This window comes from Delphinus delphis, chromosome 19 (assembly GCF_949987515.2).
Source record: "Delphinus delphis chromosome 19, mDelDel1.2, whole genome shotgun sequence".
Lineage (NCBI taxonomy): Eukaryota > Metazoa > Chordata > Mammalia > Artiodactyla > Delphinidae > Delphinus > Delphinus delphis.
The window spans coordinates 30776367-30803706 of record NC_082701.1 but is presented as its reverse complement, the minus strand read 5'-3'; the positions used below and the strand labels follow the sequence as shown (position 1 = coordinate 30803706).

The 27340-nt window shown below is 40.7% G+C and overlaps 2 protein-coding genes across 2 annotated transcripts; both read left to right on the top strand.

Annotated features, from left to right (window-relative positions):
* Positions 1-5504: 5504 nt before the first annotated feature.
* Positions 5505-6439, top strand: LOC132415391 (olfactory receptor 4D1-like). The gene is given in 2 exon segments (XM_059998769.1): positions 5505-6138; positions 6141-6439. Coding segments are annotated over 2 exon segments (933 nt in total).
* Positions 6440-21490: 15051 nt separating this feature from the next.
* Positions 21491-22425, top strand: LOC132414288 (olfactory receptor 4D2). The gene is given in 2 exon segments (XM_059996668.1): positions 21491-21647; positions 21650-22425. Coding segments are annotated over 2 exon segments (933 nt in total).
* Positions 22426-27340: the final 4915 nt, after the last annotated feature.

The window sequence follows — 27340 nt, the reverse complement described above, 5'->3', positions numbered from 1 at the left end:
TCCATGCAATAGAATATTATTTGGTCATAAAAAGGAATGAAGTACATGCTACAAGATGGATGAAACTTGAAAACATTATGCTAAGTGAAAGAAGCAAGACATAAAAGACAACATATCATATGATTCCATTTATATGAAATGTCCAGAGTAGGTAAATCCGTAGGAACAAAAAGTAGATTAGTGGTTTTGCCCAGGACCGAGGAGAGAACAGAACGGGTAGTGACTGCTAAAGCGTACGAAGTTTCTCTTTGGAGTGATGAAAATATTTTGGAGTCAATGCTGATGGTTACACAAGTTTGTGAATATACTAAAACCCACTGAACTGTGCATTTTAAAATGATGAATTTTATGGTATGTGAATTCTATCTTGAGAGTAAACTTAGTTGATTTATATTGAGAAATTCACTCTGGCTGAAAGGACAGCAGATCAGAGGCTGGGGTGAGAGATACCTAAACAGTTGTACATGTGAAAAATGCTTCAGAGTTTACTCTCTAGAGGGTGTGACCTGGACCAGGTCCTAGGACGTAGCTCACTTTTTCACTGACCGGTGTCAGGAGAGGGTGGAGCGCTGCCCATGGTGCTGACCTCAGGGAATTTGGCTCTTGTAAAACTCCCTGGGAATTTATTTCCTTTAAGCACTCTTATCCTTCTTCATCTTGGTCCTATGATCAGAGCCCCTGAAGTATTTTGTCCCAAGACAGTTTCGCAATGATAATGTACATCTGATGTAATAGTTCACATACTTTTTAATAACTCCCGTTGCTCTCGCCCTCAGCAGCCTGAGCCCAGCTATATTTCATGAATTAAGCTTGAGTTTTATCCCCCGAGGAATGTCCCTCTGCTTAAGACCAATCCTATATGTGTTCCTGGTCTGAGAGAGGCCAAGAGAAAAATGGAGCTGCAGGAGAAGGCTGGCCTGGATGATGGGAAGCTCTAAGTCCCCTTGGCCTCTTTGGGCTGGAGGTTGGTGATGGCTCCAGGGTCCTTCCCATGGACAAATCAGCCTTGAGAAGGTTCTTGCCAAAGCCCATTGTAACACAAGCATGGGGTGGAGGGAAGCTATGGGGAAGTCTTTGGGCAGAATGCTGGGGAATGGGATTTGAGGAACAGTTGATTTTATGTGGAGCTAAGACTTTTGTCTGTACTGGTGTATGTGTTGGGTGGAATTTAGGACAGAGTGGGAGGGAGAGCAGTATATAGATGTGAACGGTTTCTCCTTCACCTCCCACACATGTACTACAGCTTCTTCCCACACCTAAGAGAAAACAAACCAGGGCTTTCTCTCTCCCTTCCCGCCCTCTAATGTTTCCCTTTTAATCCTCTTTTCTCCCTCTTCCTCCTGCTTGCTGCCTCTCCCACTCACTTCAGGTTTTTATTCCCTCTCTGTTGCTATTCCTCCATGTTTTCCTTCCTCTTAAATCTTGTGTTTAATAAAAACTCTTAATGTTTCCAAGATGACCACAGAGTAGATTCACCCCCATTTTTGGAACCACTTATATCTCCTCCCCTCCTCTCTCTTTGTCCTGTGTAAACTAATTTCCTGAGAGCAAGACAGATGGGAGACAGGACTGAGTAATAACAGAAAAGGGTCTGGAATCCTTGCCTTACCCCACACATGTCCATGCCCCTCCTTCATGTTTCTTTATTTTCTTTCCCATCTAGAATCCCTCTAAATCTATTCTCTAGACATGTAGGTGAAACAATCATTTCCAAAGATTATTTAGGAGTCTGTAGAAAGAATTCTGGCCATGCTAAGATGATGCTTCTAGGATTGTAAACCTGGTGTTGCTGGGAACTAGGATGCCTGGATGCCCTTCCAGGTCCCTTAAACTGAACCCCTCTGTTCAGTGGCTACTCTCTCTCCTCACCTCTCACAGAGGTCTGCCCGTCTCTCCACCCACTATCAAGCAATCAAGCATTCTTTTTTTTTTTTTTTCCTGTATGCGGACCTCTCACTGCCGCGGCCTCTCATGTTGCGGAGCACAGGCTCCGGACGTGCAGGCTCAGCGGCCATGGCTCACGGGCCCAGCCGCTCCGCGGCATGTGGGATCCTCCCGGACCGGGACACAAACCCGTGTCCCCTGCATCGGCAGGCGGACTCTCAACCACTGCGCTACCAGGGAAGCCCTATTTAACCCTTTTAAGTCTCAGTTTACTTAAAGTAAAGTGGGGATAATTAATAGTACTTACTATACTTTATAAGCATGAGGATAATATATGAGAATTAAACAGGATAATGCTTAGCATAGTGCCTAGCACATAATAAACGCACAGTAAATGTTAACAATCATTACCTCTACTGCTACAATGAATGTTTACTACTTCTACTACTATTAAGTGGCAGGTGGGTCTGGAAAGAAAGGTAGGAGCCAGTTTGTGTGGAAGCCCCTGAAAATCCATCTGAAAACCCTGAATATTTTCCTGTAGACAATGAAGAACCATGGAAATTTTTTGAAAAAACTTTGAAGGAGAGGGAAAATATCTTTTAGGAAGTTGACTTATGTATAACGTTGCACAGGGTGCATCTCTGACTGATAAAAGCATATAAAAGCGTGTAATTGTCAACGTAATAGGAGTAAAGAAAAAAAATAGAGATAATCAAGCTATGCCGTTGGCATTTTAGGAATCAATGAACAGGTGCGAGAGTTGAGAATGAAGGGTTAGGTGTCAGGGGCTTTCTCAGAGAGGCCAAACCATGCTATTGAAGCTGCTGCCTACCCAGTCTGACCTTGACACCATGTGGAGGAGCGAAGACACAAAGCCAGACTAAAGCGTATTACCCTTTGTAGGGGTTGCTCTGACAACGCCCCAGAAGTGCTGTTCCGCTCTTGCCTGTCTCAGGGCTTCCTGCCCTACTGTGCTAGGATAAACCCATTTTAACCCTGTTTCATCACATCATTTCCCTCCAAAAGTCTTGTGGGGGTCTCAATGGCCCATGGGGATGCTTTTCCAATGGTACTATTCAGGGAGTAGATGCAGCCTGAATAAACAATAAAGGGCATCTTCCCGCAACATCATTTTTTTTTTTTTTTTTTGCGGTACGCGGGCCTCTCACTGTTGTGGCCTCTCCCGCCGTGGAGCACAGGCTCCGGACGCGCAGGCTCAGCGGCCATGGCTCACGGGCCCAGCCGCTCCGCGGCACGTGGGATCCTCCCGAACCGGGGGCACGAACCCGTGTCCCCTGCATCGGCAGGCGGACTCTCAACCACTGCGCCACCAGGGAAGCCCCCGCAACATCATTTTTACACAAATATTTGAGGATAAATGTGAGTTTTAGATGAGATAAACGTGGTAATATTTTGAGTACTGTAATAGCTCACAGATAATTTTAGAGAGAATTGTTTTATATTTGTCTACAGAAGTTGATAGAAATCTTTTTACATATATTCATTCAGTTCCCTTGTAAAAAGAACTTCAGTGCATTTGCTGCTTCCCTTCCCATACTTCAGGTGGGGATCTTTCTATGTTCTATTATCTTTGCAGGGTGGGGCCTCAGGGCAAAATTTCCTGAACAATTACTGAAAACAATTCTGGAAAAGTGTAATCTGAGGGAATGGATTTTAACACCAAAGAATTCAGTTTAAGTGGATGTCTTCTAGAACTTTCACTTACTGAACTAAAGAAACATGTTTCTTCCCTGTCATATATATTTTCCATATCAATGACCAAACTTTAATGAAATAACGCTTACACTTCACCAGCATTATTTCTAGGTCAATTCAGTGATGATTCAATAAAATGAACAGGTCATTTAAAAGGATGCATAGTATTACTATAGAGGAAAGAAGTACGTAATATTGAAGAACATTTACTTTTTAATCACATGAATACAAACCTTACCACGTGTGAGTTTGGTAATGCCCACTATGTCCCTACTCTCTATGATAGAAATCTCTCAAATATAAAACGTGAAGAGTCCCTTCTTCCCTGTGTCATTATAAAGACAAAATAAGATCACATCTGCAAAGGCCTTGACAAAATTGGACATGTTATGAAAACTCAATAAATGGAAACTCTTAATTATTGTAGACTCTTCTATTTCTTCTATTGTTAGATTTTAGATTATTTCCTATTTTTTCTAGAAATAACAGTGAACTATACATCTATTTTCATAAGTGTTTGTTTACATTTTATAGTATATTTACAGGCTCAAGTTCCTGAAGTCACAATACATATTTTTAAAACTCAGACATAGGTTAATAAGTTGCATTCTAGATAAAGTATATTAATTTATACTTTTGCCACCAGGGTGTGAGAAGGCCTATCTCAATAATCCTTTACAAGTGGATTTTTTTAAGCTGATTTGAATTTGAATTTAAATTTCTTTGATTACTAGAGAATATGCGTCATTTATTTTTAACGTATCAGTCAATGATACTTCACCTTTTGTTTTTGTCCTTTTTCTCATAGAGTGGTATTTACAGATATATATTTTTAAATGTTCTTGACAGTTGTGATTTCCAGTTTGTATTTATTAATTGAATATCATTTACCGGTTACGTGGGGGTTTCCTTGTCTTTTCGGATGTCTGAGGTCTTCTGTCAGCGTTCAGTAGCTGTTCTGTGTGAATCGTTCCACCTGTAGATGTATTTTCAATGTTTTTGTGGGAGAAGGTGAACTCCACATCCTACTCCTCTGCCATATTGATCCCCCTCCCTCCCCTATCCTATATTTTCTTTAACACCTTGGTCTTACAAAGTTTTACAAGCCACAATACTTAAATTTTAAGCCTCCCAAAGATTGTCTAGAGATATGTGTTTAATAGAAAATTCACATAAGTTTTAAAATATAAAACATGAGAGTTCAAGGAGATTTTGCATTTGTCCTGGGCTGCTTTGAGTTACCCCTGCAGATGGCCCCATGGCAACAAATGCCATTCAAGAAGTATTTATGTGGAAAAGTTTCAGAAGCTCTAATCATCCCAGCTTCACTACAGCCAAAATCATCTGCTTGGTTTTCTTCACATTTGCCTCTGAATTTGTACATGACAATTTCTTCTAATACACATCTCTCTTTCTTCAGCAATGAACCATAGGCAGCCCCTCAAATGTTCACTGAAAAGAAGTCTCTATTTGTTTATCTAAAATCATTAACCTCTATATCCTCTCAAGATTGATGCACCTAGGTTGATGATGTTTGTGGTCATAGGTACTTGGTGACATGTGTATTCATCCATTGATTGGTTCATCTATATCTGTAGAGCCTGTGGTTCACAGGCACAGCAAGTGTGAGTCAGACATGAAACCCATGGACAAGGACAGCATGGTACAAAGGGAAAAAGACCCATAAATGCCATACGATGTAGGGTATGGTTAGGGAGATAAGTCTGTGAAAGCCTTGAAAATGTATTTATCTCCATGGAAGGCTCTTCTAAGCTCCATTTGGGAATGGTACTCAACAAAGACTTTGATTAACTCAATCCTGACTCTCCAAAGGAGAACGAGTAAATTTTTATGGTTTTTGTTTTGCATATTTTCTCTTCTAGGCATGTGAGGAAGATCCCATGGAACGACAGAACATCACACAGGTGTCAGAGTTTGTCCTCTTGGGGTTCTCACAGACCAAGGAGTTCCAGAAATTCCTGTTTGTGGTATTCCTATTTGTCTATGTCACCACCGTTGTGGGAACCCTCCTTATCATTGTCACAGTGACTTTTGACTCTCGGCTCCACACACCCATGTATTTTCTGCTCTGAAATCAGTCTGTCATAGACATCTGCTCTTCTACAGTCACTTCCCCAGAGATGCTGGTGGACTTCTTACATGAGACCAAGATCATCTCCTACCAGGGCTGCATGGCCCAGATCTTCTTCTTCCACTTACTGGGGGGTGGGACTGTCTTCTTCCTCACAGTATTGGCCTATGACCGCTACATAGCCATCTCCCGGCCCCTCCACTATGTCTCCATCATGAACACTCAAATGTGTGTAGGGCTGGTGGTGACCGCTTGGGTAGGGGGCTTTCTCCACTCCATTGTCCAGCTGGTTCTGATGCTCCCATTGCCTTTTTGTGGCCCCAACATCCTGGATAACTTCTACTGTGATGTTCCACAAGTGCTAAGACTTGCCTGCACGGACACCTCCCTCCTGGAGGTCCGTATGATCTCCAACAGTGGGATGTTGGTCCTCATCTGGTTCCTTTCCTTCTGCTCTCTTACACTGTCATCCTGATGATGCTGAGGTCCCACTCAGGGCAGGCGAGGAGGAAGGCAGCTTCCACCTGCACCACCCACATCATCGTCATGTCTATGGTCTTCATTCCCTGTATCTATATCTATGCCTGGCCCTTCACCTCCCTCCCCATGGACAAGGCTGTGCCCATCAGCCAAACTGTCATGATCGCCATGCTCAACCCCATCATCTAAACCCTGAGGAACCAGGAGATACAGGCAGCCATGAAGAGATTAGGCAAGCACCTAGTGATTTTCAGCAGGAAGTGAACTTAAAATAGGTTGACTTTAAATGACAAATCTTCTCTCTGAACTTTTGTTTTCCCATGTGAGAAGTGGAGGAAAGTCTTTATGGAGTGTAGCCGTTGAGATTAAACTAATATTTCTATGGACCTACTCCTGTGGCAGGTATTGTGTTAGGCACTTTCGCACTTTTATCTCATTCTCACAAAACTGACAATGGATATGTTCTTTTATATTAAACAGTTTTACAAATGAGAAAACTCAGAGAGAAGTGACCTGCTCAATGATGAACAGCAAGGGAGGGGCAGAGCTTGGCCATGAGATTGTTCCTCTGACTCCAAGTTTCGAGGCAGGAGATATGGGTGGGGTTTGAAACTCAGGGTCTCCCACAATCACAAGGGGAAACTTAGAGAGTTCCTCATCTATGGATGAATATCTGTGATGAATGCTCAACACTTTCATCTTTTTTTTTATAGCCTCCATTAGGACTTTATTAATAGATTTTTGTCTTTACAATACTAGGTAAAGACCAAGGAGTTCCAGAAATTCCTGTTTGTGGTATTCCTACAGCCAAACATAATATCCATTTCCATAAAATACTCAGTTAAAAAGACACACAACTTCTTTATATAAAACCTGTTTAAGTGTTCCAACTTTAATAATCCTATCAACTCTTACATTTTAATGTTCTCTCAATTGAATTGCAGCCTAACACTTTCATCTCAACTTTGGAACAATCACATTCTTTTCTGCTCCCTGCCTCTCTGCCTCCTTCACCGCGGTATTTGGGAAGTGTTCTCACTTTTAACATTTTTCTAAATATTTCCCATAAAAGTATTTTCCCTTTGGATTTATTCCTTTTCTAGAAAAATTCCTTGGATAATCTGAAAAGTATTCTACTTTCCCAGCCTAATCTTTACATCATTGGGATGATATGGCTGAGAAGAAGATGCTAATAGTATGGTTGGGAAACCAAGGTCAGAGGGCAGGGCCATGTCTATTAGTGGTCCAGATTTGAGGCATGGGTTCAGTCCAAAGCTGTCACCTCATGGGTTTTTGCCTTTCTCTTTGACTTTCTTCCCTGGGATGAGGGCTTCTTGAGGGCAAAGGTGTGTTTTATTCATCTTTATATCCTCCCAGCACCTTGAACAGTATTTTATACAGAGAGGCATTTCTGCTTTTTCTTGCACCCTATTCTTTCCCTGTCAAGTTCAGATCTACTTTTTATTTCTCTCTCTGTAACTTATATTTCTTTACTCCATCTTTTATTTTCAAATTGGAAATTATCATGAATATTCAGGTTTTTTTGCTGTACATTTTAATACAGTATAATAATTATTACAAGCAAAAGATTATGTGTACAATGCATGTAAGCTATAAAACACTATATTGTATGGACACTCATGTGCACACTACTCAGTTCAAGAACCATATGGCACCAATAGCTTATACCTGCCTGTAGGTACTCTCCATCACATCACTGCTCCCCGGATGAAACTATATTGTTGAATTTTGTGTTTATCATTTCATTGCTTATAAAAATAATTTCATCACATTTTTACATAATCAGTGTATTGTTTTGTTTTGCTTTTTTTGAACTTGATAAACATATCAGACCGTACTTAATATTCTGAGGGTGTTTTTCACTCAACATTATGTTTCTAAACACCCATATTGCTCTGTTTGACTGTGGTTCATTCATTTGCGCTGCTATATTATATTCCATTGTGAGAATAAGTTATTGGGGTTGCTCCCAGTTTTTGCTCTAGCAAACAGTGCTCTTTTGAATATTTTTTCTGTTTGTCTCCAGTTGTTATATTGAGGAGCTATGGCTCATTACCTTGAAGTGGAATTGCTGAGTCATGAGATCTTCAAAGACTTACCTTTACAAAATCGTGCCAAATTGTTTTCCAAAGTTGTAACACATTACATGTTCATCAGCAGAGTTGAAGTGTTCCTATTGATCCACATCCTCCTAACAGTTGATATTGTCAGACGTCTTCATTTTTGCCAGTGTATGGGTAAACAATGATATTTCACTGTAGTCAATTTGCATTCCTCTAACATTTCTTTCCATATTTTTTACTGCATTCAGGTTTCCCATGAATGCCTTTTGTTCACTTTTCTACTGACTTTTTCTAGTTAATGTAGGAGTTCTTATATAATTTGCTGATCTATTGTCAGCTATATTTATTACAATACCTTCTCCTAGTTTGTGGTTTGTCTTCTTTATTTTTGGTGTTAGTGTTCATGTAGTCAGGTATATCAATCTTTTATTTTGGTATGACCTCTTATTGAGATCTAATTTTTAAAAATTGCTTCTTATCCAGAGGACAAAAAGATATTCTGCTACATATAATTGTTCTTTTTTTAAATATAAAGTTTGTTTATTTATTTATTTTTATTTGGGCTGCGTTGGGTCTTCGTTGCTGTGTGTGGGCTTTCTCTGGTTGTGGCGAGCGGGGGCTACTCTTCGTTGCGGTTCACGGGCTTCTCAGTTCAGTGGCTTCTCTTATTGCAGAGCACGGGCTCTAGGCATGCGGGCTTCAGTAGTTGTGGCATGTGGGCTCAGTAGTTGTGGCACGCGGGCTCTAGAGCGCGGGCTCAGTAGTTGTGGCGCACGGGCTTAGTTGCTCCGCGGCACGTGGGATCTTCCTGGGCCAGGGCTCGAACCCGTGTCCCCTGTGTTGGTAGGTGGATTCTTAACCACTGCGCCACCAGGGAAGCCACATATAATAGTTTTTCTATTTTAACTTTTTTAAAAATTTAACTTTAAACACCTTTTTAACTTTTTGAAAAATCTCAAACTTACACTAAAGTTGCAAGTATACTATAAAGGACTTTTTTTTCCCCTCTCGGTTTGAGGAAACCGGGTAAGTTGCCAACCTGATGCCCACCTTAATATTTGTGTGTATTTTCTACAAAGACATTCCCTCCAATACTGCCATACAGTCACTAAAATTGATACACATCAATACATTGTTAGAATCAAATCTTTAGCCTCTACTCAAGTTTTGCCATATGTCCCAAGAAAGTCTCATAGAAAGAGAATCTGCTTCAAAAACATGTGTTGTGGGTCTTCCCTGGTGGTCCAGTGGTTAAGACTTCGCCTTCCAATGCAGGGGGTGCCAGTTCGATCCCTGGATGGGGAGCTAAGATCCCACATGCCTCGTGGCCGAAAAAAAAAAAAAACACCCAAACATAAAACAGAAGCAATATTGTAACAAATTCAATAATGATCCACATCAAAAAAATCTTAAACAAACAAAAAGACCATGTGTTGCATTTAGTCGTCATGTGTCTTTAGGCTCTTTTGATCTGGAAGAGTTTCTCCTTGATTTTGATTATCTTGGAACGTTAAAAAATTATTGGCCAATTATTTTGTAGAATGTCCTTCAGTTTGGATTTGTCAGATGTTTCATGATGATTAGACTCAGGTGATGCATCTTTGTCAGTTTGCCAGGAATATCGCAGAAGTCATGATGTGTTCTTATTACAACCTATGAGGGATGAGTGATTTTGCTTTGTCTCTTTACTAGTGTCCCATCACTCTTTTTTTTTGTTGTCCCATCACTTTGATTACTTGACTAAGAAGTGTTCATTAGACTTCTCACCTAAGTTATTCATTTTCCCTTGGAAATTAGTGAATATTTTGTGGAAAGGTACTTTGAGACTATGTCAATATCTGGTTTCTTATCAAACTTCCAATTTATTTATTTATTTATTATCTGTGTGAATTTATCCCAGATTTGGCCAGTCATAGTCTCTTCAGGCTGGCTTCTATGTTCTTTTTTTTTTTTTAATATTTATTTGGCTGCATCATTGTGGCACATGGGCTCTAGAGCACGCAGGCTTAGCTGCGGCATGCATATGGGATCTTAGTTCCCTGACCAGGGATTGAACCTGTATCCCCTACGAAGGCGGATTCCTAACCACTGGACCACCAGGGAAGTCCCATATGTTCTTTCTATTCTTTGAGCACTTCCTTTCTTACTGGTCCAATGAAACGCACCATGCTTATCTTGTACTTTCTGTGCTCCAGCTCTGGAATCAACTATTTCAGTAAACAGTCCTGCTTCCTCTGAGTGGAGAATGGTATTTAGAAGGCAAATTTGGGTGCTGGGTGTGCTCACTGTTTCATATATATATATATATATATATATATATATATATATATATATATATATATATATTTCTCCTTTCCCAATCCAGCATCACAGAACTTAGAACTTATTCTGTTTTTCCCTTTCCACACTTATAACTATTTTCTCTGCTGAGGAACCTGGCTCTCATAATCCTTTATATAAATATATGAAATTCACTTCACATAAAATTAACTTTTTCAAGTGTACAATTTAGTGGCATTTAGTATTTTCACAGTGTTGTGCAGCCATCACCTCTGTCTTGTTCCAACACATTTCATCCCCCCGAAAGGATTTCCCATGCCACTAAGCAGTCATTCCCCATTCTCTCCCCTCTCCTCAGCTCCTGGAAACCACTAGTCCGCTTTATAGACTTACCTATTATGGACATTTCATAAAGTAGAATGATAAAATATTTGTGTCTGGCTTCTTGCACTTAGCACAATGTCAATAAGGTTAGTTTACACTGTAGTATGTATTAATACTTCATTCTTTTTTGGCCATGACGCATGGCTTGAGGGATCTTAGTTCTCCCATCAAGGATTGAATCTGCGCCCTCAGCAGTGAAAGCATGGAGTCCTAACAACTGGACCGCAAGGGAATTCCCTGTACTCCATTCTTTTTTATGGCTGAATACTATTCCATTGTCTGGATACAGCACATTTTGTTTACCCATTCATCTGATGAATGACATTTTAGTTGTTTACATCTTTTGCCTATTGTGTGTAGTGCTGCTGTTAGCCTTTGTAAGTATTTGTTTGAGTACCTGTTTTCAGGACTTTCAAGTATATACCTAGGAGTAGAATTGCTAGGTCATACGGTTAATTCTATATGTAACTTGTTGAAGAACTGCCAAAGTGTTTTCCACAGCAGCAGTACCCTTTTTTGTTCCCACTAGCAATTATGAGGCTTCTAAATTCCTCACATCTTCTCTAACACTTGTAGTTTTCTATTGTTATTATTATTATTACCATCCTGTCATGTATGAAGTGGTATCTCATTATGATTTTGATTTTCATTTCCCTAATTACTAATGATGTTGAGCATCTTTTCATGTTGAGCATTTTTTCTTGTTGGACATTTGTATATCTTCTTTGCAGAAATGTATATTCAAATCCATTGCCTATTTTTTAAAAATTGGGTTGTCTTTTTTGTTGTCAAGTTGTAGAAGTTCATTACATATTCTGGATGATAGATCCTTGTCAAATTTTGATCTGCAAATACTTTCTCCCATTCTTTGGAAGAAATCTTTTCACTTTTTTCATAAGGGTCTTTGATGCACAAATTTTAAAATTAGGATGAAGTCCAGTTTATCATTATTTCTTTTGTTGCTTGTGTTCTTGTTATCATACCTAAGTATGCCTTGCCAAATCCAAGTTCATAAACATTTACCTCTATGTTTGCTTCTAGGATTTTTATAGTTTTGTCTCTTACATTTAGGACGTTGATCCATTTTGAGTTAATTTTTTGTAGATGGTATGAGGTAGTGGTCCAACTTTATTCTTTTGCATGTGGATATCCAGTTGTCCCAGCACAATTAATGAAGAGACAATTCTTTCCCCATTGAAAAATCTTGGCACTCTCGGTGAAAATCAATTGACCATAAAAATATGGTTTATTTCTGGACTCTCAATTCTATTCTCAATTCTATTCTGTGTAGGGATGGGCCCTTGGAGTTCCCTACTCTGCCATTTTCTCTGACATCACTCTATCCTTAATTTTTTAACTTGTTTCATTCATCCCCCTGTATTCAGCCATCTCCCATAGCAGTTCTGTCCATGTTTCCACTCTCTCTCCTGATGCTTTCCTCACTCCAGTTGGGCTTTGGTATCATACAGCAGACCAGCCCCCTGCTCAGACACTTTCCTTACCCTACTCGTGCTCCAACACCCCCATCAGAATATCCCCCATGTGGAAACCCTCCTCACCCTGCTTGGGCTCTGACACCTGACATCAGGGTGCACCTCTACATAGACACCCTTCTCATCCATTTGGAGTTTTGCTCCCCACACTGAGTCATCCCTCTATGGGAATATTCTTCTCACTGTGCTTTAATGTTCGCAACTGGTGGCTCCCAAAAGGGATATCCAGGCTCTGACAACCCATGCTGGGCCCCATTCTGTGGAAACTCTATTCAAACTGTGTTTTTATTCTACACTAGGAGGATTTTCTCAACTCTACCTTCCAATCTCTCTATTAAAGTTTTCATTTCTGTCAACATATTTTAATATCCAAGAACCCTTTTTTGTTCTATGATTTTTAATACCATCTTGTTCTTATTTATGGATCCTATGTCTTCTTGTTTCTCTGAAAGGATGTTAATTATATAAACTTTTCTTCTATTTCCTATGTCATTTCTGTTTGCGTCTCATTTATTTTTCTATTTATTTTTTTTCCCTTTTGTATTAGCGGTCTTCCTGTTGATCCTTGGCTATCTACATTTAAGAGTAAGGGAATAAAATATGAATTCATACCTCTATGTATTAAAGGTTTTAAACTTTACCTTAGGGGTTCAGGTGGAAATCAGCTCTTTACTGGAGGACACCCAAGTACCAATACATGGAGATCTATTTTTCAGGAGTTGTTGTTTCTGCAAAGAAAAATCTTGATTTCCTGTCTTTGGCTTAGATGCTCAAATTTTGTCCTGGGGTAAGGAGCGTGATGATCCTCAGTACCTCTTAGACAGAGAAATTACTGCTGACCTCCTTTTCTTATTTGAGTTTGTGACCTCACATTTGAGTTCATGACCTCTACTGTTAGAAGAGTTATCCTACATACGACAGACTTTGCATCCCTGTCAGTATTCTCTTGCCTCTGGTCCATCATGTTCATCCCCGTTTCTAGGTGCTTTATAAGAAGATAGCCTTGTTCTTGGGTGTCTACCCAAAGCCATTGCCAACCACCTCCCCCTTGCTTGTCCCCTATCATAAGTGTTCACCTTCCCAGAACACTTAGAAGCCAGGAGTGCTCATGTGTTCATGTGATCCGGTTCATGTGATCACAACAAACAGTGTGATAGCCTAGGAGATTCTGGGAAAGATTTCTCCTCCAGGAGTAGAGGCAAGAGATGCAGGAGGAGAAAGAAACTGCCCTCCACCCGTTTCCTCCCCACCAACCTTGGAATGAGATGTGTGAGGACTTACACCATAAGGAAGCATGGAGGCCATCTCGGCTCATGAGGGAGAGGCCAAGGGCACCACAGACTCACTGAATCAGGGTCTTGATATCACTGAGCCATGGGTCCCTGTTGGCTCGTCGGCTTTCACACGCTGAATTTTCTTAATTACCTATTTATCCTCCTCCTTCTGTTCTTAGCTCCCATCTCCTTTTCCCTTTCTCCTCTAGCTCTTCACCCTCCTCACATCTTTAATGATTTTGAAGCTGGGATGGGCTGGGTAACGAACACAGAACACTTATAAGCTCCTAACTGCCCTCACGAAGTCTCTTCTGAAACAGGATGGGGTATGAATAAACAGAGGAGCTGCACCGCTATGTTCATCCTCTCAACTCTCCCATCTCTCCTCCTCCCTGCTGCCAGAGAGGCCCGCATCTGTAGGTCATTCTTCTGCATAATGTCCTCCACCGGCTTCTCACCTCCCTCAAGGTAAAACTTAAGTGTATGAGCCTGATCTCTTAACACTATTCACAGTGATTCCTGCCTCCTTTCTACCCTAATGTCCCTTCACTTCCCCTGTGCTCCAACCTTGTCAAGGCCCTGAGGGCTCCTGGAGTGTATGCTGTGCCAGTTCATCCCTGGACCTCTGGTCTTCCTGTCAGAAATACACTTTCCCTCCTTTGTCTGCCTAACACATTTGAACTTTACCTCTGTTTAAATGTCATGTCCTCTCCGAAGTCTTCCTTCTCTTCCAGTCATGGTTAGCTGCTCAGCCTTTTAACCATTGGCCATTCTGCTAGTAGAGGTATCTCCTCTCTGAAGTGCCTTTATGTGTTCCCGGCTCTGTTTTTCGCATCAACCTGTGAGTTCCTTGAGAGGAGAATGGATTTCTTATTTTTGTATCTGCAACATTGTGCATTGAGGTGTACCCAACCTGCCTTTTACTGCTCTCCTATTCTTAAAAAAGGATAACTTTCAGTTATGCTAACAAACAGACTGCCAAATATTTCCCAGCAAAGATGGGTTTATTCAGGATCAGCAGAGAATTGCAATTCAGGGTCTGCACCCATAGTGAGCCACGTGCAAGTCCCCAGTGGGAAGGGAACTTCTTTCTTTAGAGAGAAAAAAGAAGGTGGCAGGCTGTAGTAAAAAAAGAGCCCATGGCTTTTCTTTGGCTGAGTTCTTGCCAGGAAAGAAGTAGAGTCTTTCTTTTTCCTGTTGGGCTCTGCTATTGTCACAAGGTTTGAGAGCTCCCCCTTCTGGTCTCTCAACACTATTTAATTGAAGCTTCTGTTTATTAATTTTTACACATTTATTGAATGTTCACAACGGCCCAAGTACAATAACTCCAAAACAATAAGCCACATTGTAATCAATTTCTAAAACAGATAACTCGTCCACAATCATGCTCTGAGGAATCAACTTTGGGGTTGAAATGTGTTTACAAACATTTATGTGACTTGAGAGGAGAAATATATAAAGTAGAAGATATAATGGCATTCTTATTGAAAACCAAATCAGAATTATAATGAATTAGTCCAGGTAATTTAATTAGTTATTCTTAATAATGTTACAGTTAGTGACATCTGACAGTCAAGGAGATTGATAAGACCTAGTCCCTTCCCCAGCCTCAACCCAGGCTATTTTAACGGGTGGTTGGTTTTTAAGTGGAATAAAGCTCTAAATATTGGGAAGAATTCATGTTTTTTAAAATCTATATCTCTTGTATTTGGACAAAACCAGAGCTTCTGATAGTGTTTTTCTATGTTCTTGCTAAGTATAAATATTTGTAACAAAAGAACTCAGATCATCCTGGAAATCTCATGTAGAAAGGAAAGCTACTGGACACCAAGATTAGAAATTCCAATTCTGGTTCATCATAATAAGAAAATATATATGCACTTCCTGTACTAGTCCTTGTATGAAAGGAAGGATCTTACTGAGTAATAATTCATATATAAAGGGTACTAGAATGTTATAGATGGTGCAATAGAATTGGATATGGATGGGGAATCAACCTTGGGATCCCGTTGACAAAATAAAAGACAGATTTATAGGTTTTGTTTCCAATGTAGTATACAAATATCTTCCCACCTATAATGTTGTCCAAGTCAAGGTCAATTAATTCTTTTTTAAAAAGTAAACTATTAAACCAGTCGCCTTGATGATGCTGTGAGAAAGAACTGTTCATTCTGCTGACAAGAGCAGTGAAACTCAAAGTCAGTGGTTCTCAAACTGTGAGATAAGCAGCATCAGCATCACCTGAAAACTTGTTAGAAATGTGAATTCTCAGGCTCCACCCAAACCTACTAAGTCAAAAATTCTGCATGGGCATGTCTGAGTTTTGACATTCCCTCCAGGTGATTCTAATGCATGTTTAAGTGTGTGAACCACTGGTCTATGAAGTGGGTCCTTCCAAAAATCCCAGAAATTTTGAGAGTTCCTGGCCTTTCTAATCTTGATCTCCTAATCTTACATGTCATGAATCTCTACAATTTTCATTGTCATTGGTGGTTTTTTTTGTTTGTTTGTTTTTTTTTGTTTGTTTGTTTGTTTTTTTGCGGTACGCCGCCTCTCACTGTTGTGGCTTCTCCCGTCGCGGAGCACAGGCTCCGGACGCGCAGGCCCAGCGGCCATGGCTCACAGGCCCAGCCGCTCTGCGGCATGTGGGATCTTCCCGGACCGGGGCACGAACCCGCGTCCCCTGCATTGGCAGGCGGACTCTCAACCACTGCGCCACCAGGGAAGCCCTGTTTTGTTGTTTTTTGTGGGTTTTTAAAAAAAATTTTGTTTGCTTGCTTGCTTTTTGCCCTCAAGGCAGACCTTTCAAATAGTAAGTGTTATTTTTTGTTGCTGTGTTGTTTTGTTTTTTGTTTTTGGAGTTTTCATATAGAATTATTTTATTTGCACTTAAGCAGATGCATTAACAGAAGGTAGTTTGGTTATAGTCTCCATGTGTTAAATTATTTGCTTATGCGTTAATTCAGTTAATATTCATTAAGCTTCCAATATGTTCCAGGTATTCTTTTTTGGGGGGGAAGGGAGTTTGCAATTTTTTTAATTTTATTTTTTATACAATTTTTCAAGGTTACACTCCCTTTACAATTATTACAAAATATTGGCTATATTCCTCGTGTTGTACAATACATCCCTGTATCCTATCTTACACCCAATAGTTTGTACCTCCCACTCCCCATCTCTATATCACCCCTCACCCCCCTTCCCACTGATAACCACTAGTTTGTTCTCTATGTCTGTGAATCTGTTTCTTTTTTTGCTTTTTTCACTAATTTGTTATACTTTTTTAGATTGCACATATAAGTGATATCATATAGCATTCGTCTTTCTCTGTCTGACTTATTTCACTCAGCGTAATACCCTCGAAGTCCATCCATGTTACTGCAAATGGTAAAATTTCATTCTTTTTTATGGCTGATTAGTATTCTGTCATATCTATATACTGCATCTTTATCCATTCATCTGTTGATGGGCACTTAGGTTGCTTTCATACTTTGGCAATTGTAAATAATACTGCTAGGAACATTGGGGTGCATGTATTTTTTTCAAATTAGTGCTTTTGTTTTTTACGGATATACACCTAAGGGTGGAATTGCTTGGTCATATGGTAGTTCTATTCTTAGTTTTTTGAGAAACCCGCATACTGTTTTCCACGTGGCTGCACCAATTTACAGTCCCAACAGTGTACAAGGGCTCCCTTTTCTCCACATTCTGGCCAACATTTGTTATTTCTGTTCTTTCTGATAACCATTCTGACAGGTGTGAGGTAATGTCTCATTGTGGTTTTAATTTGCATTTCCATGATGATTAGCATTGCTGAGAATCTTTTCATGTACGTGTTGGCCAGCTGCATTTCCTCTTTGGAAAAATGTCTATTAAGTTCTGCCAATTTTTAATTGGTTTTTTTGTTTTATGGATGTTGAGTTGTACGAGCTGTTTATATATGTTGGCTATTAACCCATTATTGGTCCTATCATTTGCAAATATTTTCTCCCATTCAGTAGGTTGTCTTTTCGTTTTATCGAGGGTTTCCTTTGCTCTACAAAAGCTGTGAAGTTTAATTAGGTCCCATTTGTTTATTTATTTTTTATTTTTTGCGGTACGTGGGCCTCTCACTGTTGTGGCCTCTCCCGTTACGGAGCACGAGCTCCAGACGCGCAGGCTTATTGGCCATGGCTTACGGGCCTAGCCGCTCCGCGGCATGTGGGATCTTCCTGGACCGGGGCATGAACCCGTGTCCCCTGCATCAGCAGGCAGACTCTCAACCACTGCACCACCAGGGAAGCCCCCATTTGTTTATTTTTGCTTTTATTTTCTTTACTTTAGGAGACATATCTCAAAAAATATTGTGACAATTTATGTGAAAGAGTGTTCTGCCTATGTTATAGTATACAGTTGTACATTTATGTCTTTAATCCATTTTGTGTTTATTTTTCTATATAGTGTTAGAGAATATTCTAATTTCATTCTTTTATATGTAGCTATCCAGTTTTCCCAGCACCAATTATTGAAGAGCCTGTCTTTCCTCCATTGTATTGCCTCCTTTGTTGGAGATTAATTGACTATAAGTGCATGGGTTTATTTCTGGCTATCCTGTTCCATTGATCTGTGTGTCTGTTTTTGCACCCATACCATTCTGTACTGATTACTATAGCTTTGTAGTATAGTCTGGAGTCAGAGTGCATAATTCCTCCAACCCTGATCTTCATTCTCAAGATTGTTTTGGCTATTTGGGGTCTTTTGTGGTTCCATATAAATTTTTAAATTATTTGTTCTAGTACTGTGAAAAATGCCTTTGGTACTTTGATAGGGATTGCATTGAATCTGTAGGTTGCCTTGGGGAGTATGGTCAAATAGCAAGTGTTTCTGAAAGACTTAGAAACTTTTCTTTTTTTGTGGTACGCGGGCCTCTCACTGTTGTGGCCTCTCCCGTTGCAGAGCACAGGCTCAGGATGCGCAGGTTCAGCGGCCATGGCTCACGGGCCCAGCCGCTCCGCGGCATGTGGGATCTTCCTGGACTGGGGCACGAACCCGTGTCCTCTGCATCGGCAGGCGGACTCTCAACCACTGCGCCACCAGGGAAGCCCGACTTAGAAACTTTTTAGCAACTCCCATTGTTCCCTTGTCCCCAGCAAGACTCATTCCAGCTCTGCTTCCTGTTCCCAGTCCAATAATTTCTCCCTAAGGATATCCCTTCGTCCCCAGGGTCATGCCGATGAGTTGTGTGTGTGAGGTATGGGCAGAGATCAGAAAGCTGTGAAGCTGCATAGAGAGGACCTCCCAGAAATATGTAAGACCTGAACTCTCTTCCGCCATTCGGGGCTGAAGGAAGGTGAGAGCCTGAGGGTTTCCACACTTCCGGATAGGTCAATGGTAACTAGGTTCTTGAAAACACCTGCTGGAGGCTGGAGAGAATTAAAAAGTGATATAGACTTGATGGTACTAAGTTTAAAGTTGGAGGAGAGCCTCGGGAAGTAATTGAGGGGATGTGCTTTTAAGCAGCTGCTTTAGGTTGCATGTAAAACCCAGTAATTTTAACAACCACTTATAGATGTGGCTTTATGAGATAGGGAACATAGGATAAGTAAATTCACTTTAAAAATCTCCACATAATCAATTACCTCCTTAATACATTAACTTGACAATATTTACTGAGCATGTGCTGTATCAGACCGGCTGTTCCAAGTCCTGGGGTTGCCAAGATATTGAAATTACGATGTAGTAAGTTGAGGAGAGAAGCTGAAAAAATGAATGATGATAAACCTATAGCAGAGTATGTTTTCGATGTTTAAGAACACTGAAAAATGGGGAATTTGTTCTGTATGGGAGAAATGGTGACAGGAATGACAGAGAGGGTGATGTTTTAGTGGGCCTTTTCTAGGGTTGAGAAGGTATGAACAGAATTCCAGGGAACCAACATGGAAATAAATATGGAGTGTGTTTAAGACTTTAATCCATCAAAGAGCTAGTGGTTCATCAGAGGCGGAGATACCGATTAGAAAGGCAAATGGAGCTTACGTTTTACAGCCCTGTATGACATGCTGTGTTGCATGCACGTGTACGTGTATCCACCCTGACTTGATCCACAAAGTATTGGATGTGGCTCCTAAGGGGCTCTGGTGAGCATCACTACGAGGATAGGAGTGAGGGGAATGTGATCATTTCAGCATTTAGAAAGGTCTCATGGACAGCTGTGTAGAAAGTGGACTGGAGTGAAAACAAATTGAAGTGAAAAATAAGGGAGTGATCTCTCAGACATAGAGAATAAATGTATGGATACCAAGGGGGGGTGGGATGAATTGGGAGATTGGGATTGAAATATATACACTGCTGTGTATAAAATAGATAACTGGTGGGAACCTACTGTGTAGCACAGGAAACTCTACTTGGTGCTCTGTGGTGACCTAGATGGGAGGGAAATCCAGGAAAGAGGGGATATGTGTATACGTATGGCTGATTCACTTTGCTGTACAGTGGAAACTAACACAACATTGTAAAGCAACTGTACTCCAATAAAAATTAATTTAAAAAAATAAGGGAGTGGTCTCTAATAGATAATGGATTGCATGAGGTCAGGGTGGGAGATGAGACGAGGCAGGGGGAGTGGGGAGGGCACTTAACCCTCACCTGTCACCCCTACCTCTCAACCTCTATGTCCTTCTTCCCCTTTGTTCCCATTCCCTCCCCTGCCCACCATCTTTCCATCTCTTCTTCCTTCACTCATTCTATTCCCCCATTTTCCTTCCTTATAATTTCCTTCCTCCCTTTAATTCTTCGTCTATTTCCATTTCTTCTCCTTCAATATTTTTTTCTCTTCTACTCTTGGATTCAATAACATCTTCTGAAATTGCTGTCCTTTCAGAAGAGCTCTAAGTCTCCTTCAAACAATATATTCATCATCTATTTCTTCACTAATGGTAGTTACCCCTCTGCCTCTTGTCTCCACCTCTGATCTGGGGAGCCTCACCTAGTAAGGGACCACCTACTGTGAAGGATGGAAAGAAATGGAATGCCCCAGATGTCCAGCTGTATCCAGAGGCGCCCCTGCATGGACCTGCACACAAAATAGCTTTTCACCCACTCAGCAGTTAACACCAGCTATTTATTAAGTACTGACTATGAGGAAGGATGGATACTGCAGGGCACAAATAAATTATGAATCAAGACTTCTGTCTGTAGCATATTGTGAATTGTGGAGGAAAAATATAGACACATGAAAAATTCATTAACATTATGATGTGCTAACTGTTGTATGAAAAATGATTGGTACAAAAATGTATTAGAGACTGGAAAGGGGAGGAGGTCTTTAGAGCAGGAGACTACACAGAGGAGAGTGATTACCATTTATTATTCCAGGCACTGTTCTAGGAACCTTATGTGTTATTTTATTTAATCCCCTAGACAATTTCTATAAAGAAAACATTTTCCTTATAGATGTGGAAACTGAGATTAAGAGAGATTAAGTAACTAGCTCAAGGCCAAATCTCAAGGAAATAGAGGCTTTGAAATTTGACTGCAGGTCCATTGGACTCCAAGAGCCTTCCCACCACTATATTACACTGAATCTTGGAAAGGCAGGTTGCATGTGTCTCTGGATGGCTTTAAGATATCTCAAGAATGTGTATTCCAGCACCAACTAGTGAACTCTCCAGAGACAAGGTCGTTTAATCAGAACTGGTATTATGATCTGCACATAAATTTCCATCAGCTAGACCTGGACACTGAAAGCACTAAATGGGCAAGTAGTGACTTCATGCATCTCTGTCTGTGGTTTGTGTTTTTTAGGTGTATGGAGAAGACACCATGGAATCAGGGAACCTCACGTGAGTATCAGAATTTGTCTTCCTGGGGCTCTCACAGACTCAGGAGCTCCAGCTCTTCTTGTTTCTGGTGTTCCTGTTTGTCTCCGCCTCCACTGTCATGGGAAACCTCCTCATCATGGTCACAGTGACCTTTGATTCCCACTCCAAACACCCATGTATTTTCTGCTCTGAAATCTGGCTGTGTTAGAGCTCTGTTTCTCCATAGTCACTGCCCCAGAGACGGTGGTGGACCTCCTCGCTGAGAAGAAGGCCATCTCCTATCAGGGCTGCATGGCCCAGATCTTCTCCTTCCACTCTGTGGGAGGGTCCATGGTTTTCTTCCTCTCATTTATAGCCTATGATTGCCTTGTTGCCATCTCTCAGCCCCTCCACTATGTCACCATCATGAACACTCAGATCTGTGTGGGGCTGGTGGTGACTAACTGGGTGGGAGGCTTCATCCATTCCATTTCCCAACTGACTCTGATGATCCCCCTACCTTTCTGTGGCCCCAGTGTCCTAAATAATTTCTACTATGATGTTCCACAAGTGCTGAGACTTGGCAGCACGGACACTTCCCTCCTGGAGTTCCTTATCATTTCCAATAGTGGGGTGCTGGTCCTCATCTGGTTCCTCCTTCTCCTGACCTCCTACTCAGCCATCCTGGTGATCCTGAGGTCTCATTCAGGGCAAGTGAGGAGAAAGACAGCTTCTACCTGCACCACTCACATCGTCGTGGTGTCTATGGTCTTTGTTCCAAGCATTTACCTCTACACCCAGCCCTTTACCTCCTTCTCCATTGACAAGGCTGTATCCATTAGCCAAACTGTCATGACCCCCAAGCTCAACCCCATCATCTACACCCTGAGAAACAAGGAGATGCAGGCAGCAGTGAAAAGATTAAGGAGGTACCAGCTGGTTTATAAAAGGGAGTGACAGTGGGCGGATCACTTCTCTTTGGCTTTGTTTTCTATTTATAAGGTGGAATGACAGCCACTGTTTACTGCTTCATAGCTTTGGAAATGTTGTGAAGTTCATCTTAGAACTTAATAATTTTGAAATTAAGCAACTCAGTTTTTTAGGAAAAAGGAAAATATCCTTATTTTTTGTGTGTGTGAAGGTTGATTTGAACACTTCTATGACAGTAAGATATGTTCCCTTGGAAATATTTTGGAAAGCCACACTCTCCTTTATGCCTCTGGTGGACAGTTTTCCCTTAGGATGACAGCATTTCCCCAGAAAAGCAGTTCTGTTTTCTGCCTTTTGATCTCTTTTCCTGATAACCCTTTTGTTCTTTGTCCAGAGTGATAGAGAAAGTGCAGAACTTGGAGACTTGGCCCTAAACTGGGAGCCTTTGTCCCATTACTTACCAAACTAGTAACCTTGAATGAGCCACCTGACCTCTCTTGCATTCATGGATTCTTCCTCACCAAACTAGCATAAAACAATATCTGTCTCAATAATCTCACTTTTGTTATAAGATTCAAACTTTAAAAATGTGTAAGAATATTTTGTAAACCATGGAACCTACGTAAGGATTATTGTTGTCATTATTCCTGACATTTATTCTTCCATCAGTTGAGTAGTGTTTTGGAAGTAGGGCAGATATTCCTAAGTGCAGTGAGGGAGGCATGGAGAGGGTGGGGGCTGAACTCCAGAGGGGTCATGCAACATGCCCAAGGGTGAAACTGAGACTAGAGAGTGACATAAATTCAGGAGCATGCAGACACTATCAAACTCTTTTTTTTTTTTTTTTTTTTGCTGTGCGTGGGCCTCTCACTGTTGTGGCCTCTCCCATTGCGGAGCACAGGCTCCGGACGCGCAGGCTCAGCGGCCATGGCTCACGGGCCCAGCCGCTCCGCAGCATGCGGGATCCTCCCATACCGGGGCACGAACCCGTGTCCCCTGCATCCGCAGGCGGACTCTCAACCACTGCGCCACCAGGGAAGCCCCACTATCAAACTCTTAGAGGAAAACATAGGCAGAACACTCTAGGACATAAATCACAGCAAGATCCTTTTTGACCCACCTCCTAGAGAAATGGAAATAAAAACAAAAATAAACAAATGGGACCTAATGAAACTTAAAAGCTTTTGCATAGCAAAGGAAACCATAAACAAGATGAAAAGACAACCCTCAGAATGGGAGAAAATATTTGCAAATGAAACAACTGACAAAGGGTTAATCTCCAAAATTTACAAGCAGCTCATGCAGCTCAATATCAAAAAAAAACAAACAACCCAATCCGACAGAGGTGGGAGTCTGCGAGGGCAGAACCCAGGGCAAGCAGATCCAATAGTGCCTGGTTCAGGTTCTTCTCCCTAATAATGGCGACTTCCACAGCGTCCTGGGTTTTATTCCACTCGTCTTGAGAAAGCTTCTGCGCATCCTGGTAGGGGGCGCGGCCGCAGCACTGGTTTTGCATTTTCAAGAGACACTGGGCGTCCTCACGCTTCTCCTCGGCCAATTGGCGAAAAAAGTGGCCCACACCGTCCAGAGTCCCATTGTTGCTGTTGAAATAGAAGCTCAAACAGAGCCACGTGGAGGACAGGCTCTTGATGCTCCAGCCAGGCATCAGGGCTGTGCCACTGAGGTGGAACAGCCACGTTCAGGACACTGGTCCACAAGAGACCTCCCAGCTCCACGTAATATCAAATGGTGAAAATCTCCCAGAGATTTCCATCTCAACGCCAAGACCCAGCTCCACTCAACAACCAGCAAAATACAGTGCAGGACACCCTATTCCAAACAACTAGCAAGACAGGAACACAACCCCACCCATTAGCACAGAGGCTGCCTAAAATCATAATAAACCACAGACACCCCCAAACACACCTCCAGACATGGACCTGCCCACCAGAAAGACAAGATCCAGCCTCATCCAGAACACGGGCACCAGTCCCCACCACCAGGAAGCCTACACAACCCACTGAACCAAACTTAGCCACTGTGGACAGACACAAAAAACAACAGAAACTACGAACCTGCAGCCTGCAAAAAGGAGACCCCAAACACAGTAAGTTAAGTAAAATGAGAAGACAGAGAAACACGCAGCGGATGAAGGAGCAAGGCAAAAACCCAGCTAACAAATGAAGAGGAAATAGGCAGTCTACCTGAAAAAGAATTCAGAATAATGATAGTAAAGATGATACAAAATCTTGGAAATAGAATGAAGAAAATACAAGAAATGTTTAACAAGGACCTAGAAGAACTAAAGAGCAAACAAACAGTGATGAACAACACAATAAATGAAATTAAAAATTTTCCAGAAGGGATCAATAGCAGAATAACTGAGGCAGAAGAACGGATAAGTGACCTAGAAAATAAAATAGTGGAAATAACTACTGCAGAGCAGAATAAAGAAAAAAGAATGAAAAGAATTAAGGACAGTCTCAGAGACCTCTTGGACAGCATTAAATGCACCAACATTTGAATTATAGGGGTCCCAGAAGAAGAAGAGAAAAAGAAAGGGACTGAGAAAATATTTGAAGAGATTATAGTTGAAAACTTCCCTAACATGGGAAAGGAAATAGTTAATCAAGTCCAGGAAGCACAGAGAGTCCCATACAGGATAAATCCAAGGAGAAACACGCCAAGACACATATTAATCAAACTATCAAAAATTAAATACAAAGATCAAGTATTAAAAGCAGCAAGGGAAAAACAACAAATAACACATAAGGGAATCCCCATAAGGTTAACAGCTGATCTTTCAGTAGAAACTCTGCAAGCCAGAAGGGAGTGGCAGGACATAATTAAAGTGATGATGGAGAAAAATCTACAACCAAGATTACTCTACCCAACAAGGATCTCATTCAGATTTGACAGAGAAATTAAAAGCTTTACAGACAAGCAAAAGCTAAGAGAATTCAGCACCACCAAACCAGCTTTACAACAAATACTAAAGGAACTTCTCTAGGCAGGAAACACAAGAGAAGGAAAAGACCTACAATAATAAACCCAAAACAATTAAGAAAATGGTAATAGGAACATACATATTGATAATTACCTTAAACGTAAATGGATTAAATGCTCCAACCAAAAGACACAGACTGGCTGAATGGATACAAAAACAAGACCCATATATATGCTGTCTACAAGAAACCCACTTCAGGCCTAGGGACACATATAGACTGAAAGTGAGGGGATGGAAAAAGATATTCCATGCAAATGGAAATCATAGCAATTCTCATATCAGACAAAATAGACTTTAAAACAAAGACTATTACAAGAGACAAAGAAGGACACTACTAATGATCAAAGGATCAATCCAAGAAGAAGATATAACAATTGTAAATATTTATGCCCCTAACAAAGAAGCACCTCAATACATAAGGCAAACACTAACAGCCATAAAAGGGGAAACCAACAGTAACACAATCATAGTAGGGGAATCTAACACCCCACTTTCACCAATGGACAGATCATCCAAAATGAAAATAAATAAGGAAACACAAGCTTTAAATGATACATTCAACAAGATGGACTTAATTGATATTTATAGGACATTCCATTCAAAAACAACACAATACACATTCTTCTCAAGTGCTCATGGAACATTCTCCAGGATAGATCATATGTTGGGTCACAAATCAAGCCTTGGTTATTTAAGAAAATTGAAATCGTATCAAGTATCTTTTCTGACCACAACGCTATGAGACTAGATATCAATTACAGGAAAAAATCTGTAAGAAATACAAACACATGGAGGCTAAACAACACACTACTTAATAACCAAGAAATCACTGAAGAAATCAAAGAGGTAATAAAAAAATATCTAGAAACAAATGACAATGAAAACACAATGACCCCAAACCTATGGGATGCAGGAAAAGCAGTTCTAAGAGGGAAGTTTACAGCAATACAATCCTACCTTAAGAAACAAGAAACATCTCAAATAAACAACCTAACCCTACACCTAAAGCAATTAGAGAAAGAAGAACAAAAAAACCCCAAAGTTAGCAGAAGGAAAGAAATCATAAAGATCAGATCAGAAATAAATGAAAAAGAAATGAAGGAATCGATAGAAAAGATCAATAAAACTAAAAGCTGGTTCTTTGAGAAGATAAACAAAATTGATAAACCATTAGCCAGACTCATCAAGAAAAAAAGGGAGAAGACTCAAATCAATAAAATTAGAAATGAAAAAGGAGAAGTAACAACTGACACTGCAGAAATACAAAGGATCATGAGAGATTACTACAAGCAACTATATGCAAATAAAAGGGACAACCTGGAAAAAATGGACAAATTCTTAGAAATGCACAACCTTCTGAGACTGAACCAGGAAGAAATAGAAAATATGAACAGACCAATCACAAGCACTGAAATTGAAACTGTGATTAAAAATCTTCCAACAAACAAAAACCCAGGACCAAATGGCTTCACAGGAGAATTCTATCAAACATTTAAAGAAGAGCTAACACCTATACTTCTCAAACTCTTCCAAATATAGCAGAGGGAGGAACACTCCCAAACTCATTCTACGAGGCCGCCACCACTCTGATATCAAAACCAGACAAAGTTGTTACAAAGAAGGAAAACTACAGGCCAATATCACTGATGAACATAGATGCAAAAATCCTCAACAAAATACTAGCAAACGGAATCCAACAGCACATTAAAAGGATCATACATTATGATCAACTGGGGTTTATCCCAGGAATGCAAGGATTCTTCAATATACACAAATCAATCAACGTGATACACATATTAACAAGTTGAAGGAGAAAAACCATATGATCATCTCAATAGATGCAGAGAAAGCTTTTGACAAAATTCAACACCCATTTATGATAAAACTGCAGAAAGTAGGCATAGAGGGAACTTTCCTCAACATAATAAAGGCCAT